This window comes from Meriones unguiculatus, chromosome 3 (genome assembly GCF_030254825.1).
Source record: "Meriones unguiculatus strain TT.TT164.6M chromosome 3, Bangor_MerUng_6.1, whole genome shotgun sequence".
NCBI classification, from domain to species: Eukaryota; Metazoa; Chordata; class Mammalia; order Rodentia; family Muridae; genus Meriones; species Meriones unguiculatus.
Window position 1 is genome coordinate 13,686,647 of NC_083351.1, and position 19,975 is coordinate 13,706,621.

General features: G+C 49.0%; 1 protein-coding gene across 2 annotated transcripts; it reads right to left on the reverse strand.

Moving 5' to 3' along the window:
• Nucleotides 1-3,550: 3,550 nt before the first annotated feature.
• Mul1 (mitochondrial E3 ubiquitin protein ligase 1) lies at nt 3,551-12,172 on the reverse strand. 2 transcript variants are annotated; one of them, XM_021630755.2, is made up of 4 exons: nt 11,947-12,172; nt 8,549-8,636; nt 7,906-8,026; nt 3,551-7,309 (listed from the first exon to the last, which is right to left on the reverse strand). In XM_021630755.2, the coding sequence occupies exons 1-4, from the start codon at nt 12,064-12,066 to the stop codon at nt 6,580-6,582; spliced, it is 1,059 nt and encodes a 352-aa protein (XP_021486430.1). In that variant the 5' UTR covers nt 12,067-12,172; the 3' UTR covers nt 3,551-6,579. The 2 variants fall into 2 exon arrangements, with proteins under 2 accessions (XP_021486430.1, XP_060235210.1); XM_060379227.1 differs by lacking the exon at nt 11,947-12,172 and adding an exon at nt 11,681-11,886.
• Nucleotides 12,173-19,975: the final 7,803 nt, after the last annotated feature.

A 19,975-nucleotide genomic window follows, 5' to 3' on the forward strand; every position in this document is an offset into this window, starting at 1 on the left:
AGATAGCAGTACTCAGTCTACACCCTGGTTACTGCTCATGGCTATCAGATTCACAGTGAGAGAAACAGAAAGATAGGGGAAATGTGTAGTGGGGCGAGCTTACAGAGAAAGCAGATATAATCATTAAGGAGATTAGCTCCACTAAAGAGAATCCTCACACACTCTGCCCTGGGACAGTAGGGAAAGTGCCCTGCCAGCAAGACTCCACCCATCAAAGGCTCCAACTGTGAAAATGTGAACATATTTGAAGATTGGACGGGAATGCAGCTGAAGAATTTTTTTGCCCAAACAACTACCTATGGAAGTGTTTTCCCTGGGCCACTTGCAAAGCACAGAGAGGCCAGTACAGCCAGGACACAAGAGGGTCAAAGTGCATCTCCAGCAGGCAGCAAAACTTAGCAGGGTTGTCAACATGATTCTGGATAGACATACAAAAATGCAAGAGTTACAGGGCTATAGAGGCTTGCAGCAAAGTTCTAGAGTATGAGTGAATCCAGCCAGTGTATATGTCGGGTTCAGGCTCCCTCTGAGGACCTCAGGTGCCATCGTGTGAAACCATCAAGGTAAAGCCTAATGGCAGTGGAGAGCCCAAGCCAGGATTATGGGATGAACAGCAAGGCCGTGTGCTGCAGATGGCAGAGCTGGAGGGACACAGCTGCTCAAGACCTTTGTAGCATGATGCCATCAGTCCCGGATGCTGGACCTGGGCTCCAGGGTTGGGTATCTGTTCTGTAGGGGTTTGCTCTTGTTTTGGTATCATCTTTCCTTGTTTTGCTTTCATTCAATTTTTATAGCTCACAGTTGGAGAGTTTGTCTTGAGTCTTGGACGAGACTTTGAACTTGAACTTTGGAACATCGTTGGTACTGTTGAGACTTTGGGGACTTCTAGAGATTAACTCAACACATTCTGTATTGAGATGTCCATGAGAGGCAGAATGTTTGTTTAAGGTGATTATGTTCAGTGTCAGGTTGACAAGGAGTGGACAGATCTTCATTGGCAATTTTTCTGGATTTAGAATCGCCTAGGAAACATATCCCTGTGTGCGTCTGGGAGGGCATTTCCAGAGAGGTCTAAGGAAGGAACACCTCCCCCGCCCCCCAAACTGGGAAGTACCACCCTATGAAGTAGGAAGGTAAGCACCAGCGTTGATTTTCCTGAGCTTCCAACTTGTGAACAAGCAGCCTTGCCTGCCCCACCACTATGGACTGTTCCCCTGTAAACTGAAAACTAAATTAACTCTTTGTAGGCATTCCCTGCAAACGGCCATTAGAGCTCACGCCTGGGGCAGCTTCCACTGTCATGACTATGGAAGTAGTCAGGCGGGTAGAAAGTACAGGACCTGGTGACCTTATGTTGGATAGTCTGCCCAGAGACGAACAACCAATGGCAGGCTCAGAGATAGTGTGGAGGAACCTGATTGGTCACCCAAAAGCTATATAACCTGCTCTCTCTTCTGGAATAAACGAGTCTGCAGCCACTCATCCTCAGTTTGCATTCCCCCGACTCCAAGTGTCACTCATTTTACATCTGTGTGGTGACTCTGCACCTCTCACCCCCATGGGCTGGGTCCTTGGGAGGAGGACCAACAACTCTTTCCTCCTTCAGATTGTTTTCTGTTCAGCATTTGATTAGAGCAACAAGAAAAGTGACCAATAAGGCATCCACAGCTAAGAGCTTGGGCACTGGAGTACAGGCCTCAGTTCATGTGTACTTGATGGAACATTTTACCTCCCTGAGCCTTAGTTTCCTCTTATTTAAAGAATAACATGATCCAGGCATACATGCTGTATTCCTCACACTTGGGAGGCTCAGGCAAGATCAAGTTCAAGACACACCTGTGCTGCACAACCCTGTCTCAGAAAACAACAAAAGGGAACCCAACTTAACTCCCAGGTCGGGAAGGGTTGAGCACCATGCAGTGTGCAGTTGGGAGACCTCTTACTGGCAGTGTAAAATCACTCCTGAAGGGAACTAGACAGCATAGTCCTTACCCTAGACCTGGGCAATAAGGCTAGGAGCAGTAATGGATGAGACTGTGTCTCAGGATCTTTGAGGAACACCCAAGTCAGCCCACAGTGGGATGCAGGAGGCTATGAAGAAAACACTCAAAGAAGAGTCTCCAGGGTGAACAGACAGTACGGAGGGGAAGGAACTACAAGGACTCCGGGGCCCAGTCAGCACGAGCAAGAGCAGGGAGCAGCGTGATGTGGCTAAGGAAGCTGGCTCAGAAAGTCAGGGAGATGGGCTTGCAGAGGCGGCTTGACATGCCTCACAATAGGTGGGGCTTAACCTACGGATGGCAGGGACTTGAGAGGGGCTTGAACGGAGGAGGGACATAGTGATTTAGATGGCTCCTTCTAGGCTAACCTTTTTCACATGATACACTTGTCGTCAGACAATTTGCTTCTAATGGTCAGAGGATCTGCTCCAGCCAGAAAAACCTGGGGCTTCTGCAGGTTTCTGTGTGTGTGTATGGGGGGGAGGGGGGTAATAATTATTTGTGTGGACATGTTTTATATATGTACCACATGCATGCCTAGTGCTCTCAGGGGCCAGAGGAGGCCATCAGCTACCCCAGAAACTGGAATTAAAGATGATTGAGGACAAGCATATGGGTGCTAGGAATCCAACCTGGGTCCTCTGGAACAGCCAGTGCTCTTAACCTCTGAGTCATCTCTTTAGCCTCCCACTATAGTTTAAATGTCCCCTCCCAAACCCACATTGATATTTTAGTGCCACTGTCACAGGACGAAGAGGTGGAAACTGTCAAAAATCATTAAGGGCATAAATTTAATAAGGTCATTGGGGTGGGGGGGTGTCTAAGCTGGTTATTCAAATGACTGGATCTTTCCCTCCCTCGGCAAGAGGCCCTCTGCCGTTATAGCACTGGATGAAGTTCCTCAGCAGAGTGGAGTGCCATGTTCCTGGGTTCCTCAGCCACTAGAATTGCTAAAAATCCACCTCTGCTCTTCATGAATTACTCAGCTTCAAAATCCCTGCTGTAGGATCAAAAGGCAGACTAGGAAAACATCCTTCTGGGGTGTCTTCTGAGGAGGACTGTGTCTCCCCTCCCTGCCAAGTAGAACTCATTCCTTGACGAACAGGATGCACTGGAACACACTTCAAACCCTTTTAAGACAGAGCTGAGTGTCACTCGTTTTACATCTGCAGGCACAAAATATACCGGGTTTGACAGATGGACAAGTGCCCTTCAGTGAAATCCAACTCGAAAGGTCCTGCTGGATTCCTCAGCGTCAGGGCCTTTCCACGACTTGGGGTCAGGCCTGTGAAGGGCATCTGAGATTGGCCTACTTTGTCATGTTCCTGTTTGCTTTTTAAATGCTCCACTAGGATTCTGAATGAATTAGGACTCTGAAGAATGCCTTCCAGCCCATCCATCACCAGGATCCGCTGGGGAGGTGGGTTGAAGTGCTGACTGGCTAGTAAGAAATGCTGTTTCTGATAACAGAGTGGGCTCTCAGACTGTGGGTTCTGCACTTGCACATTTAACCAACCACAATCAAAAGTATTCATGAAAGAAACCGGAACTGGGCGTGTACACATTTATTTCTTTCTTCCCTCCACAACATCACAGCAAAGCTTTTCACCCAGTCACCTGGGAATCACCTTGCACCGGGACAATCCAGAGATGACTTCGTGCACACAGGAGGGTGCCTGTGGAACCTAAGCAGACTCTAGCCATTGCACATAAGGGCTGAAGGACCAGTCTCCACAGGTGTCCTGGAATCCAGGACCAAGGAGAACCAGATTGTCTGGGTTCCCAGGCTTCAAGGGCTCCCAGCAAAGGCTGCCATCTTTATAGTTAGGCTGAGGAAGCCTGAGTCGCCACTGTGCTGATTCAAATACAGGAAATGAACGAGTACCAATACCAACTCTGGGGAACTAAAGCCTTAGCATGTACGGCACCTGTATGGGTATTCCAGGCCAGCAGCAGTTAGTCAAGATGGCTCCCACCTAGCCCTGCCTGCCAGGGACTAGAAGGGCTGAGATGAGTGACGGCAGACTCAGCCACACCAGTCCCACTGTCCACTCCCCTTCTTAACTCCATTTCCTTCAGCACCCCTCAACCCAATCTTGGTCCCACATATCACAATCTAGGACCCCTCCACCCTGCAGGTGAGACCTATAAAGTGGAAGGCTGGCCAGATGACAGGTACAAAAGCAAAAGCTGGCTACAGCGTCAGAAACAGCAGGCTCAAGTGGGGACCCGAGATCCCCAATCCTAGCCCAGGGGACATGCCCACTTCTTAGCCCTGGCAGACTCTTTTGCTGCTGTCTGCTCATCTGTAGAAGCCCACAGGGGGACCAACAAGCCACCCGCCCTTCCTCATAATCCCTTTGATCAGATTTGTTCTTGACTCTGGTGAAGGCAGGGCTCCAAAATCACCACCTAAGCCCCACTGGGCCCTTACAGCTGCCTTCCAGAAAGGTGAGGGAAGGGGGAAGGGCTTTTCCAGCGGTCACCTCACCCGGTCCTCACTGGGCAGGACTCTACTGGCCAGCACCTGTCTGTCTCTCCAGCATGGTCACGTCTTCCTCTGACTGTTCCCACTGACACAGGGAATCTGTGGGCCCAACAGGAACAGCTTGGAGTTTCCTAGGCAGGGCTGTGTTATGTTCTTTAAGCTTTTTGTTTGCTTGCAGTTCTGGTGGTGGTCATAATTTACTAGTGAGCTTCCCACCCTCCAGAACTCCACCTCTTCTGGCTGTACACTCAATAGCACAGCCTGTGGGCTGTGGTGAGGGAGACTCCCTTTGCAAATGCAGGGCTCCTGTGTTTTTCTTTTCCAAGTTTTTAGTTTTGTATGTATGTCTGCTTGGCCTACATGTATGTCTGTACACCAGGTGTGTGTTTAGAGCCCACACAGATCAGAAGAGGGCATGGAACCCCCGGAAATGGGTGGGGTTTAGATGGTTGTGTACACCACATAGCTTCTGGGAACTGCATGCAGGTCCTTTGCAAGAACAAGTGACGTGCTCTTAGCCACTGAGCCACCTCTCCTACCCCAGCTCTTTTAAGATGGGGTCTCACTATGGAGGCTAGGCTGCCCTCCAACTCACAAGACTGCCTCACCACTAAGCCCAGCTGATAGTAGCAGCTGGTACAATCCCGGGAAAAAAGCACTGTACACTAATATCCCCTTGCTGTCCACCAGAGCCCCATGCCACCACAGCTGCTCCAATGTTCTAAACAAGACACGTTTTGTTAAAGACAACTATGTCAACAAGCCCAGGTGGCACCCTGGGCCAGCTGTTAAGGGAGGTCCTTAGGGTTCACTAGAGTCCCCTTGTGGGCCTGGCAAGCATGGAGGGACTCAACAACCATGAACTGCAGCCCATCTTGTGGGGAGCCCAAGCTACCTCACAACAAACAAAGAAAACAGAGGTCTTCAAGATCCATCCTTGTCCTGTCACAGTGGAGCTTCACCCCAGGGAAGCCTCATCCTAGCCAGGTAACTTTAGAGAAGCTGCAGTCACACACGTGACGCAGTCTGTTTAACTTGTGCTGCTTGTTCAGACGATGCATGTACTAGTGCCGGCGCCCGGAAGAATCCCCTCTCCCCTCACAAGGACAGATGATGTTCAAGGAAGAGAAGAGCTGTAAAAATGATTTCTGACCACTCGACAGTCTCCAATCTCTCTTGCCCTCAAAAGTCAGGAGTGAGTGTGGGAGAGGACTGCCAGGGCTGCTGATGGGGACAATGAGGTCGTCTGGCTTGCTGTGTGGGTGACTGTGCTGGTTGCTGTCTGGCTTGCTATGTGGGTAGCCACCAACTACCTTTCTTTGGCAAAAGCAAGCAAAGAAGCTACAAAGTCCAGAGGCCAGGACAGCAGCAACCTTCATTCCCTTTCTTTCAGTGAGGCCTTTCCACAGGAAAACCAGAGTAGCCTGGGGAAAACAGGCACTTAGGAGCTCCATGTCCACAACCCTGGTGCCCTCCCACCGTCACAGGAAGACACCTGGCTGCCTGCCAACCCCCTAGGAACACCTAGAAATGCCCCTGGTCCTCCTGCTGACCTGTGTCCCACCCACACGGGCCAGGGAGACATGCTGACCTCACTTCCTGCTCTCTTCTTCACAAGCATTACTCATTAAGTAAGTGAGGGACACAAGCGGCCTGCCCTGCCTGATGAGTTTTAAGAAAGTCCCTCCCCTGGGAAGAAGTAGAGGAGTCTAGGGCAATCTCCCAAGAGGCCATACTGCAAGGCCATCCAGAGCTTAGCCTTCTTCCCAGGCTATCAGAGTCACCACCCCAGGGAGCAAGAGTAGAGAGGCCTTGGTGGTTGGACAATAAGCTGGTCTTATTCAGTCACACACACACACACACACAAGTGTGCGCAAGCAAGCATCTAGCTCCTGAGAAGGCAGCCCTCACCACAGCCCCCATCAGGAGCTTGGAGGGGGAAAGTGAGCCATCCAGGTTGAAAAGCAACAGCCAGCTGTGGAGATTTGAGGCTCGCCAGTGTCCCCTCCATCATACCTGAAGGTAGAGTTATCCCACCAAAGGCCTCAAGATAAACCCTGATAAGGGGAGGGACATCTGCAGTGTGATCCCCTAGCTGTTATACAGGGGAATCACCCTGGAGATCTCCCGCCGGCAGATCGGGCACCTCTTGGGCTCTGGCAAGGAGAGGTAACACTGGCGGCAGGAACAGACGTGCCCACATTCGAGGAAGACACAGGACTTGAAACTGCTCAGACACACCACACAGGCACTCTTCAGACTCTCCCTGTCCTCGGGTGAGGCCTGGCTCAGCAGGTGAGCCTCATGTTCACGGAACTCCTCCTGGAGCTGCTGCTGGCGCAAGCGCTCCTGCCGCTGTAGGTACTGCCTCCGCAGGATGAAGAAGAGGGTGGCACAGGTGGCAAAGCCAAACACCAGGACCAGAACCTTCCAGAGCCGGACACTGGACTCCTGCCTGTGCAGCAGGCTGTCGAAGTCCTGGCTGCTCAAATAGTATTGCATGCCTTGCTTGGGGGGCTGCAGGCGAACAGCGTTGTTGTCCAGGACCAGTTCACCAATCCCCGTGAGGGTGGCCCCAACCTTCAGCATCTCCTCTGTCTCCTGGATGCCTTTGGGCCGCTCACCACTGATGTAGTGGCCGATGACATCTGTGAACGACTGTACAGACGGGTGGAACTTCTCATACACAGTCTCCAGGCCCAGATCCACAGAGTCCAGAGGCTTCAGCACTCGCACAGCCACAGCCACTCCATCCTCATGGGGCACCAGGTCAAAGGGCACGGTGTTTGTCCTCTGGTGAATGATCTTGGAATAGTCATTCCTAAAATAATGCAAGGACTTAAGATGAACAAGAGCAGGAGGTGCCCGACTCCCAGACATGGGGTCACCTACTTGCAGGTACAAACATGGGATGAATTCCGCCACCATCACTGGAGGCCAGCCTCCAAATCAGTAAGTTCTAGAGCATTAAATCACCAGAGACACGGCAAGGAGTGTCCAGTTTAAGTCCTTAGGTTTCAGTGGGCAACAGGTAGCAACAGAGGTCACCTATAACGCTTACTCCCTCATGTCACTGTATGTAAATACCCAAGAGAAAAAACTGCTAGGGCAGATGGGAAAACGGCTTCCTGTGATGGCACAGAATTATTTAAACAAATCCACAGAGACTAATCTACCACTTCAGTGTGCTCAGAATCAACAGATTCCAGGTCCCTGCTGAAAACCAGGTTTGGCTATCAGGGCCTAGGAGCCTGCGCTGTAACTGGCTGCCTCCCAGGCTCTAAGGGAAATGAACACGGCCACACTTAGGAGAGGCAGCTCTGCTACCAGTTCCCAAGAAGCTAAAGACACAGCAAGCCCAGGCCCGGGCAGCAAGCGGACGGGTGAGATGGTGGAGGGTGGCGAGAGGACACGCACCAGAGGTGGGTGGTTCGATTCCACACCATCTTATGCTCCTGAAGCGTCAACCGTTGGATCACCCCCTTGCAGTTCTCCACAAACTGGCTGTTGAGCGTTTCTTTAACAGACCGCACAGCTCCTGGGGAGAGAGAGTAATCATGGTGCTTCTGAAGGACAGGACGGCTCTGCCTTCTCTTTAAGGTTTCAGCATGTGTTGAGTTTCACTAATTAACAGTGGTGCTGTGTCACCATAAAGCACATCTGGAGAGCACTCTGCAAAGTACCTGGTATAAGTACCTCACATGAGTCACACCACCTGTCTTATACCACACTGAGTCTCTCTAAAATCAAAGAACCACAATGGTTTGGTCTCCTTGCCAACACCATTAAAAGGCTCTTACGAAGGCCAGCATGTGAGGTGCCACTAAGCCTGACAGCCTGGACTCCGGGACCTACAAGAAGGTGGAAAGAGCCAAGTCCCCCAAGCAGTCCTTTGACCTCCACAGTGTGGAGCGGCCCCCTCACCCGGCTCTCCCATACAAGCAAGATTAACCAGACAGACAGGTAAATGTGAAGGGGTGTTTATGTCAGCCGAGATGGCCTTTACGGACTACTGGAAGGAGGCAGGGTTGCCACCCGCACGGACGACCAGTGAGCGCACCTTCAATGACAGCGTAAGGCACACACTTCCCCGGCGCTTCTGAAAGAATGCCCTTCAAGTCTTCACCCAAGTGCATCTTCTTAGCTCCCTAAAGGCAAAAACAAACAGATAGTAAATGGACACCGAGTACTGAAATGTTCAATCAAACTTAAGGTGCGGGGGGGGGGGAGGGGGACGAGGAGACTGGACAGGAGGGAAAATGTAGAGGAAGGATCTAGTTCGGAAGTCTGGCCCTGACACTTGAACATGAACAGGCCAGGTGCTCTGGGCTCATCTTCACCAAGGCTGGAGGTGTCATCATCTGCCTTCCAGTTTAACAAAAGACTTTTTCAAGACATGGTTTCTGTGTAGCCTTGGCTATCCTAGACTCACTTTATAGACCAGGCCGGCCTCAAACCCACAGCGACCTGCCTGCCTCTGCCTCCCTGAGTGCTGGGATTACAGGCGTGCGCCACCACACCCAGCTTCGACAAACGCTCCTTTAAGATAAACACTATCTTTGGGTCTTAACACAAAAGCAAGGCTTTTCAAATTTTTACTTCATTATTTTTATTATGTGGGTGTTTGCCTGCATGCATGTCTGTGCACCATATACATGCCTGGTACCCACAGAGGCCAAAAGATCCCCTGGAACTAGAGTTAAAAATGATTTGCGGGGGCTGGAGAGATGACTCAGAGGTTAAGAGCCCTGGCTGCTCTTCCAGAGGACCCAGGTTCAATCCCCAGCACCTACATGGCAGCTCACAAATGTCTGTAACTCCAAAATCTGACACCCTCACACAGACACACATGCAGGCTAAACACCAATGCACATAAAATTAAAAAATAATAATTTAAAAAAGATTGTGAGCTGTTGTGTGGGCACTGATAATCAAACACAAACTTTAGAAGGGCAACCATTACTCTTAGCTGCTGAGCCATCTCTCCAGCAGGAAGCAAGGCTTCCTGGTTGAACTGAGCAGTAGAATTAAGATATAGTCCTTAATCTGGCTCAGACCCACTGGCTCAGCCCCAATCCTTCCAACAAAGGTCATCTTGACAAGTTCCTTCTCTGGCTATGCCTAGGCTCTTGGCGTTTCCTTTTCCCAGCAGCAGAAGCTTCCTGGAAGAAATTCCAGTTTCTTGGAGTCCACTGTTTCAATAATCAGACAGTCAAAGCTAAAGACACAATAGAAATCTTCACTCCTGCCTGGCCTGTTCTCCTGCCCTTGAACCCAAAGACCTAAGTTTCAATTCCAAGTTGTCTTAGTTTCATTCCCTCTTGCTGTGATAAAATACTGGGAGAAAAACAGCTTAGGGGAGGAAAAGGTTTATTTGGGATTTTCACAGTTCAAGGGTGTACTCAATCACTCTAGTGACATGTCCTGGCTGGTTTTATGTCAGCTTTACAGAAGCTAAAAGTTATCTGAAAGGAGGGAACCTCAACCGGAAAATTCCTCCACATGGTCCAGCTTAATTAGTGGCTGATGGGGGAGGGCTTAGCCCATTGTGGGTGGCTCTGTTCCTGGGCTGGTGCTCCCTGGTTCTGTAAGAAAGCAGGCTGAAGTCAGCCATGGTGGCCCACACCTTTGATCCCAGCACTCTGGGAGGCAGAGGCAGGCAGATCTCTGTGAACTCAAGGCCAGACTGATCTACAAAGTGAGTCCAAGACAGCCAAGGCTACACAGAAAAACCCTGTCTCAAAAAACCAAAAGGCGGGGGGAGCAAGTTGAACAGCCCACAATGATCAAGACAGTAAACAGCACTTCTCCATGGCCTCTGCATTAGCTCCTGCCTCCAGGTTCCTGCCCTGTTTGAGTTCCTGTCCTGTCTTCCTTCAGTGAAGAACAGTGATTTGGAAGCATAAGCCAAATAAACTCTTTTCTCCCCAAGCTCATGTGGTCACAGTGTTTTATCACAGCAATAGTAACACTAACTAAGACAGGAAGTCAAGGTAAAAGGAACTTAAAACAGCTGGTCACATGATACCCATAACCAGGAAACTGAGCAATGGATGTCTATGTTCTGCTCACTCTCCCTTTTTTGCAGTCAAGGACCCAACTGCAGCAAATGGTACCGTCCAATTTTAGGGCAAATCTTGCCGTTGAAATTAACCTAATCAAGACAAACCCTCATGGGTGGACCAGAGGCTTGACTCCTATATTTCAGATCCTGTCAAGCTGACAGTTAACATTACTTATGTGACTTTTCCTTTTAGTCTCAAATTCAACCTCAAAAATCTGGGTTTGCGATCAGGGAATGCCAATGTCACCTATCTCGGGAAATTATTGTGCTGAAAAAAATAAAACCAAGATGGAAATGTGCTGTGTGAACTGTTAAGTGCAGTTCAAAAATGAGAATGTATTTTTAAAGTAACTATAATATAAAAAGAAATGATCGTAGAAGCAAGGAGCAGAGTAGCTAAATAAATGAGCCTCTAAAGTTCGATATTCTCCAGGCTGGAAGCACTCTTCCATTACATACCTACAACTCCTCCATCGCCACCCCAAACATCACTTTGCTTAACATGGTAATGCCCCTGTCAACTGGCCACAATCTAGAATCACTAGGAAAGAGCGTCTCAATAAGGAACTGTCTAGATTGGGTTGACCTGTGTGCTGCAGACATATTTGTTAAGAAACTGTCTTGCCGGGCGTGGTGGTGCACGCCTGTAATCCCATCGCTCTGGGAGGCAGAAGCAGGCGGATCTCTGCAAGATCGTGGCCAGCCTCGTCTACAAAGTGAAATCCAGGACAGCCAAGGCTACACAGAGAAACCTTGTCTCTAATTACCACCCCCCAAAAAAGAAACTGTCTTGACAGCTCTAGCTGAAGTGGGAAAACTCGCCTGTTACGTTGTGGGTGACACCATTCCCTAGGTTTAGGCTCCAAACTTTCTAACAGTACAGAAATCAAGCTGAGCACTAAGCATGCATGCCTCTGTTTCTCTTGACTCAGATGCAATTTGACAGCAGCCTCAAGTTCCTGCGTGGACTTCTCCATGATAATGCCCGTTATGTGAAACTGAAAGACAAACTCTTTCGCCCTCCCCTACTGTCGGAGTATTTTACTATAGCAAAAGAAACGAAACTCCGTGTCCCTTTCCTTCCACTTTTCTCTGCCTTACTCCCACCCGATTCTCGCCCCATCACACCGTCGGATCACGCGTAGACGTCTCGTCGTCCTAGAACGGAATACCCACGAGGACAAGGACCTGTTCCAGAAATGGCTTTACAACATTATGCGATGATGTCCAGAGACACTTAGTGTAACTCGAAAGACTTCGGGGCGAAGGGGCGGGGCAACCTCGTTGCTCGTGGCCGAAATCCACTCTCGGCAGCGGGTCCTCCGGGGCCCTGTGGATCCCCCGTGGGGCTCGGCGCGAGTGGCCGGAGAGGCCAGGCCGGCTCCCGCACTGACCTTGAGCTCCTGGGCGACCTGGGCCTTCTGTCGGTATATGGAATACAGCACGGCGGTGACCACCGAGCTGGTGCCCAGCAGGATGACCTGGCCCAGCGACGGCCGCGACCCGCTCTCCATGGCGACGCCAAGCCGCGCCAGCCGCCTTGATGCAACCCGCGCGACCCCTACGCGGCTAGGCAGTCCTTCCCGGAAACCATAGTCCGGCGCCCGTTAATGACGCAATACCAGAAGTTGTTCTGGGGCGGGGCGAGCGCAGAGGGAACCGGAAGACAACGTTGCCTGAGTGATTGCGGTTGCTGCGGCTTCTTGGGAAACCAATCAGATCCCTGGCGGACCTTAGGGAGCCACCGTGAGTGGCTCCAGGACCACGACCGTTCAGTTCGCTGCCCGTGGTCACGTGGGAGAGCTCCCTCCGGCTTTCTAGACTTTTTTTGCTATGATATTGTTTTAATGCACATCAGAAGAGGGAGTCAGATCCCATTACAGACGGTTGTGAGCCACCATGTGGTTGCTAGGAGTTGAACTCAAGACCTCTGGAAGAGCAGCCAGTGCCCTTAATCGCTGAGCTATCTCTCCAGCCCTAGGTTATTCTTTTAAGATAAATTTTATTTATCCTGTTGGTGCGTGAGAGCGTGCCTGGTGCACGTGTAGTGCGCAGAACACCCTGTGAGAGTCAGTTCTCTCCTTACACCTTATGGGTCCTTGGGATGGAACTCAAGTCCTTAGCCGTAAGGCAAGCACCCTTACACACTGAGCTGTTCCTCCAGCCCTTGCTGGGTTGTTTGATGTCACCACCATCAGACAGGGAGCAGAGTGAACTGTGTGCTAAGCACTTGTAATCCAGGAATAGCCACACAAACCACTCAGACGCTGGTCCCGGTCAGATACAGATGGTTTATTGAATGCTTGGTCCAGGCTGATGACAATCAGGGCCAAAGGAAGGACTCGGGGGCCTAACTCTGACATAGACCCGTTCTTAGGGCAGCCTTTTATAGGAAAACCAAGTACAGAAGATGAGGGGAGGGCCGTAATACATTGTAAAACATTTTGGCCAACAAGACAAAGTATTATCAGCTAACCTTTAAGCTGAATGGTCCCAAGTGAGATGGTGGCAGGGTCTTGCAAAGTGCAACCAGAGTGTAGCCAAGTGTAGAGATAACAGCATGAATAAAGACACCATTGAGTCACAGTAAGATATGAAGTTAACTTGACCTAGGAGGGTCTCTTGGTGTCAGTTATGAATAATTGCTTCTGGGAAGCAGAGTTAGACATTGTGAACTTAATTTCATCTTGTAAACAAAGATGGAGACTGAATACAAAATGGCTTCAGCTTTGTTACAAAAAGCAGGCCCTATCTGTAAACTATCCGGTGAACCCTGAAACCTGGGTTATACTGGGTCCTCTTAAGAAACTGCTGACAGAGGAGATGAGGAACATGATCAGAGCCATATTGCTAAAGAGAGCTAGAGAGCAATTAGCCCAGCTCCAAAGCCCTCACCTCTAGCTGTATCACTAAAATAGTTCTTTTTTTTATTGAAAGGGGTGGGGGGGGAGATTGTTTTTTGTTTGTTTGTTTGGTTGGTTTTTTGAGACAGGGCTTTTCTGTGTTGTCTTGGCTGTCCTGGGCTCATTTTGTAGCCTAGGCTGGCCTCAAACTCACAGAGATCCTTCTGCCTCAGCCTCCCCAAGTGCTGGGATTATAGGCATGCATCAACCACACCTGGCACTAAAATAGTTTTTAATCTACCACCACTAAAACACAAAAGAGCAAACTGTTTGTTTATGTAGTAATAACTGCAGCTGTTTTTACTGAGTGACTATTATGTGTCAGGTACTATGATTAAGTTTCCTAGGCTTGTATTTCACCCCCCTCCTTAGGGACCAAACCCCAAAGCCTCAAGTGCTCTTCTACTGAGCTCCATCCCAGCCCCTCCCCCTCCCGACCAGCATTTGATGTGCATAACACTGCCATAGTACAGGTTTCAGGAGAGGAAACTGAGGCTCTGGTTAAGAAATACAATCAGAGCCAGACAGAGCACACACCTGTAATCCCAGCACTCTGGGAGGCAGGCCTGATCTACAAAGTGAGTCCAGGACAGCCAAGACTACACAAAGAAACCCTGTCTCTCAAAAAAAAACCAAACAAACCTCAGTCTGGGTGGTGGTGGAGGACGTCTTTAATCCCAGCACTTGGGAGGTGGAGGAAAGCGGATCTCTGAGTTGAGTCCAGCCCTGTGCACAGAGTGAGTTCCAGAACACCTAGGGCTACACAGAGAAACTCTGTCTTGAAAAACAATAATAGAAAAAAGAAAAGAGAGGAGGAAAGAGGAAGCCAAGAATCCGTTTGGTATGTGTTGAAGTCTCTAAATGTCAGGAGGAACTCAGGCTGCTGAGGGTGACAATGAGGGAGCTGTGTCTCTGTCCCCTCACGCCTGATATCTGAGGGTTGGAAAATAGAAAAGCAGACTGAAAATGTGTTTGAATATGATCCTATTTTTTTATTTTGATTATTATTGTTGAAACAAGGTCTCACTGTGTAGACCTCACTAGCCTGGTTCTCACTATAGAGACCAGGCTGGCCTCAACTCAGAGATCTTTCTATTTCTGCCTCCAGAGTGATGGGGTTAAAGACGCATTCCTCCATGACCAGCAATCCTATTTACTTTTAAAATAAGGAGGGGGGGGTCCAGTTTATTTTGAGACAGGATCTCAGATAGCACAATCCAGCCTTCAACTCACTATGTAGCCAGGGATGACCCTGAACTCTTAATCTTTTTGCTAACATTCCAAGTGCAGGGATTACAGGACTGTGCCACTCCTGGCTTAGAAGGGCATGCTTTTGGGTCTCTGGAATGATTCACAAAATGCTAGTCATATTTAGTTTAGTTTTTTTTTTTTTTTCCCATAGAAGGAAACTGGTTCCTGGAGAATTTTGGCTTCAGTTAAGACTCCTAAAAGTCTACAGGAACTCCTCAGGCCATTGAGGGCAACAGCTGAGATCTGTGCCTCCTGCATCAGCCTCCCCCTTCCCCCACAAACACTTACCCTGCAACCAACAATTCCAGAGAGCTTCCTGCACTCAAGCTCTGGGCTAGATACAGGGGAAGAGGGTGTGAAGCTATTCAGCGAGGCCCTTCTCTCTGGCTATTTAAACCTGTGGGGGAGGCAGAGGTAGATACGAGCAGAGAGGTCTTAGGCCTGATGGCAAAGTGCCACCAGGCCACAAAGAAAGGTAACAGCTGTTTAGTCTCACCAGGGGAGGAACTTGAGTTCTGTAAACTGAACGGATGGTGGGGTGGCCAAGCAAGATGGAAGCTGCAGAGACTCCGCAGAGAAAACTGATGAAAGTGGAGCTAGGGAAAGCTGGCATGGCAGCTAGAGGCCAGGACAAGTAACACAGAACCCAGGGCATGTCATTCAGAAGGGAGGGTTGAGGCCAGAGGCTTCGGGTCCCTAAATGGTAAGCCAGAACATTCAGCATTGTTTGGGGGTAAGATCCAAAACCTTTTGAGGTGAGGAAGGACATGATCTAACCAGTTTTATAATCAAAATTCCTTTACCCTTGGGTCACTTCGAGGGAAAGAACAGAGCGGTCACAAATTGAAATCTGGGAGTATCTCCACAGAGAAGTTGGGGTCCTCAGTTACTGATTCAGGCATCCTTGCCTTATACTTCAGGCCCTTGTATGGCTTTCTTGGGAGCATGTTTTTAAAAGCCCATCACTCTTTAAAACAAAAACAAAAACAAAAAAATAACCAGGCTGGTTGAAAACAGCCCCGCCTCTTTCTTTTCTTCTGCCAAAGGCTGAATTCCTCTGAGTGGTGCTGCGCACATCACAGACAGGCTGACGTTCACATCATGTGGGCCTTGTTAGGCATTAGAGTCAATTTTGGATGCCGCTAGATGCCCCAGGGAACCATTTCCAGCTGGGGATGGCTGTCCTCAGAGTCACAATGAAGGATGAGCCTCTGACTTGGAAAACATGATCTGGGGCCCTAAAGCTGGAGTGAGTGGAGGAGGTGACCTGGGACTGTGCCACAAAAGTGCCTATCACCTCAGACCCAAGTTAACATTTCAGAGAAGCAAAAACAGCATTACTGGATAAATGCCCCGGAAGCATTCACTAGGGTCTAGGGGCCAAACAGATTTGAGAGCTGATATGTTAGTACCTGCAAGGACATTGCCAGGCGAGTAGCACAGGAAGCAGGAAATAGAAAAGATGACAACCTCTGAAACCCCCCTCCCTTGGGAAGACAGCTGATATAATTATCTAGAATTATCTGATAGCCAGGTAGTGGTGACGAACACCTTTGATCCCAGCACTGGACAGACAGAGATAGGTGGATCTCTGTGAGTTCAAGGCCAGCCTGGTCCACAGAGCAAGTTCCAGGACAGACAAGGCTATGCAGAGAAACCCTGTCTCGAAAATAAATAAATCATCTGATGTACTCAGCAGAGTTCTTTCGGTGTTGGGTCCAAGCCTTGCACATGCCAGGTGAGCACCTCCCACTAAGTTTCTGCCCCACGCCTGAAATTTGTTTTTAAATTAAATAATAATAATAATTTGCCAGGCATGGGGGTACATGCCATTTCACTCAGATCTCTGTGAGTTCGAGGCCAGCCTGGTCTACAAAGCAAGTCCAGAACAGCCAAGGCTACACAGAAGAAGCCCTGTCTCGAAAAAACTAAACTAAACTAAACTAAAAATTATTAATTTAGTAGTAGTATATGAGCGGGGCCTTGCCCATGCCATGGTGTATTTGTGGGGGTCAGAGGACAACTTTTTGGGAGTCAGTTCTCACCTTCCTATGGGTTCTGGGGGTTGAATTCAGGCCATAAGGCTTGGGTAGCATGAGCTTCACTCACTGAACGACCGCACACCACTACCCCCAAGAACACATTTTTAATGAGCACGTATCCCTCACAGTACAGAGATGGGGTGCAGGACATGATCCCTGGCCTCGCCGAGGGCACAAGAGAGACATTTTTCTTTTATTAGCTAATTGAAAAAAAAATCAGAATTCATAAAATAGGCTGTGCTATGAGACAGGTTTCTTTTTATTTTTTATGGGTATGTGTGTTTTGCCTGCTCGTCTGTACATACACCATGTGTGTGCAGTGCCCATAGAGGCCAGAAGAGGGCAGTGGGTACCCTGCAACTGGAGTTACACATGGTTGTGAACCACCTAATGTAAGCAGGAAGTGCTCTTATCTGATAAGCCATCTCCCCAGTCCCCAAACAGATTTATTCTATACAGAATAACAAAATAACAAGAACAAAAAGGAGCAGTAAGCTAACAAGCTACAGGCATCTAGGATCAGTTAATCATGCAATCAGAGCCCAGCTTTGATTGGGTGCTTCCCAACAGCATGGCAAAAGGGAAATGTTTTGGGATTTCAGTCAAGTGAAAACAAAGCAAAGAGCCAAAAGTTTCCAATGCAAGGTCACTTGTGCACGCCCCGAAAGGAAGAGATGCAGTTATTTAGAAGCCAGCGAGTTGGTCCTCTGCTCACCAATGACAACACTGCTGTCAGAGCTCATGGCCTACAGGCTTTGAGGGGTTCCTAAAAGATGTGACATCCAAGGAGTAACACCCATAGCCCACACCAGCATCTTTTTAACTACTAATTACCAGCAGGGATCCCTGCAGGTGAAGCATGTGTTGAAATCTTATGTTTGTCCTGTTTTGGTTTTGTGCTGGATGTTTCTGTTACCCAGGCGAGGCGCCTACTCCTTGCCTCGAGGGACCCTTCTGCCTAGTGAGTAGATGGGACTATATGTCCTTGCCCCAGTGCCTGGCTGTTTTGCTGCTGCTGCTGCTGTTCTTAGTTGATTTATTTGTGGCTTTGGGAACGTAACCCAAGGCCTTGCACATGCTAAGCAAGCATCTCACCACTGAGCTGCTACCCCAAACCCCCCGGTTCCTGGTTACCAAGAAGAGTTCTTTACATATTCTTGATACAAGCCCTTGATGAAGTCACACATATGACTTGCTGACATTTCTTCACGTCTCCAGCTTGACCTCTCATCCTCTAGACTGTCTTTTGGAGAACAGAGGTTCCGAGTTCTTGTAAAGTCCAACAGATCCAGTTCCTTCTAGGAGTCCTGCTTCTGTCAGCCTGTCTAAGAAACTTTTGTCTGTGGGTTAGAGGGGTGTCTCTAGAGATGAGGGTCCTTCCTCTGCAAAGAAATGAAGGCTGTGTGCATCCCAGCTCATATGGACAGACAGCAAGGCTCAGCCAGGCAAAGCTGGGCAAAGTCACAGAGCTAACCCTCCTCTTTTTACATGCTTGAGTAGAAAATACTTAAATGTATTTTTCTGAGATAGAGTCTCATGTATTCCAGATTCACTTGGAAATTACTCTGTAGCTGAGAATGACCTTGACCTCCTGACTCTCCCTGCCTCCGACTCTCGGTGTGATGGACTGCAGTCCTGCTCACTATGTCCAGTTTATGAAAACACAGGGTTTCAAGTGCGCTAGGCAAGCACTCTGACAACTGAGCGACGACCCATTTACTTAATATAATTCGCCCCAGAAACAACCTGGCAATTGAGTCATTTCCATCTGTGAATCATATCACTTGTATTCAAATATTTGTCAGTGACAGACCATCTGGAGAGCTTGTCTGGAAGCCAGGGTTCCTGGTTTCAAATCTAGGCTCAGGCCAGTCTATCACTAGGGAAAATGCAAATTATTTGTTTGAATAAGCTGACTCTCTTAAAAACCCCTCAATCGTATTTCACATCCTGGGGAATTTTCAGTGGATGTTGCAGTTGGTAGTTTTAGCCACGTGGTGGCGCCAGAGGCACGGAATGCAGATCAGCGCACTTGAGGGAGACCAGCTCTAGGGAAGGTAGGAAGGAGAAGCAAGAAAGATGTGGGGGTTTTCTGTGTTGTTTGGTTGGCTAGATGGCTGGTGGATTGGTTTTTTTTTGTTTTGTTTGAGACAGGGTTCCCTATATCCTAAGCTTGCCTCAACCTCACTACGAAGCCAAGGCTGGCTTTGGACTCCTGAGATTCCTGCCTCCACCTCTCAAATGCTGGGGTCACGGGTGAGCATCACCAGGATCAGTTACGTGATGCTGGGGATTGAACCAGGGTCCTGTGCATGCCAGGTGAGCACTCTACCTGCTGAGCTACATTCCTCTGCCCAGGCAAGGGGAATTCAAGAAGCTGTTCCCTCCAGGGCCCAGTTCACTGTGGTGGTGCCATTCTGGGGTAGGTGAGTGTGTTCTGTATGCATGACAGTGATGGTGCACGCCTTTAATCCCAGCATTCAGCAGGTGGGGCAGGCAGATCTCTGTGAGTTTGAGGCCAGCCCGGTGTACAGATGGAGTTCCAGGACAGCCAGGACTACACAGTGCAACTCTGTCTCAAAACAAAACAAACAAAATGAATGGTAGTTGTGAGCAAGCCAATGACACAGTCCTCCTCGGCTTCCCCTTCAGTTCCTGCCTCCAGGACCCTGCCTTGAGCTCCTGTCCCACAAGCTGAAATGAACCCTTTCCTCCTCAAGTCACTTTTGGTCAGTGTTTTATCACAAGAATGGGAAGCAAATTAGGACAAGAAGTTAAAGGAAAAACCTCTGACTCGGATTATCCCTGTTGAGCTAAGAGTTTGCACTGTGGTCCAGGGGCTGGAGTCTCAGGGCAGGGAGGGGCTGAGTGTCTAATAACTCTCCATATTTCAAGTCTGAAACACCCAAGTCATACCTTTTATCTACTGAAAAAATATATATATATGGCTATATTATGGCTACTTTTTTTTTTTGTAATTAGTGTTTGAGCCAGGGAGATGACTTAGCTGGTAAAGGTGCTTGTTGTATCAAACGCCTACCCTGAGTTTGAGTCCCCAAAACCCATATGCTAGACAATTGTCCTCTGAACCTGGCATTACTACCACGGCAAAGAGTCCACACGCACAAACATTAAAACAAAACAAAAGATTGTAATCCGGGCATGGTGGCATAAACCTTTAATCCCAGCACTCCGGGAGTTCGAGGCCAGCCTGGTCTACAAAGCAG

Coding starts and splice junctions, on each gene's coding strand:
- Mul1 (XM_021630755.2), bottom strand. CDS start 12,066: ATGGAGAGCGGGTCGCGGCCGTCGCTGGGCCAGGTCATCCTGCTGGGC. Junction 8,637..11,946: donor AGGTCGCCCAGGAGCTCAAG/GTCAGTGCGGGA, acceptor TTTTGCCTTTAG/GGAGCTAAGAAGATGCACTT. Junction 8,027..8,548: donor GCCTTACGCTGTCATTGAAG/GTGCGCTCACTG, acceptor CTCTCTCCCCAG/GAGCTGTGCGGTCTGTTAAA.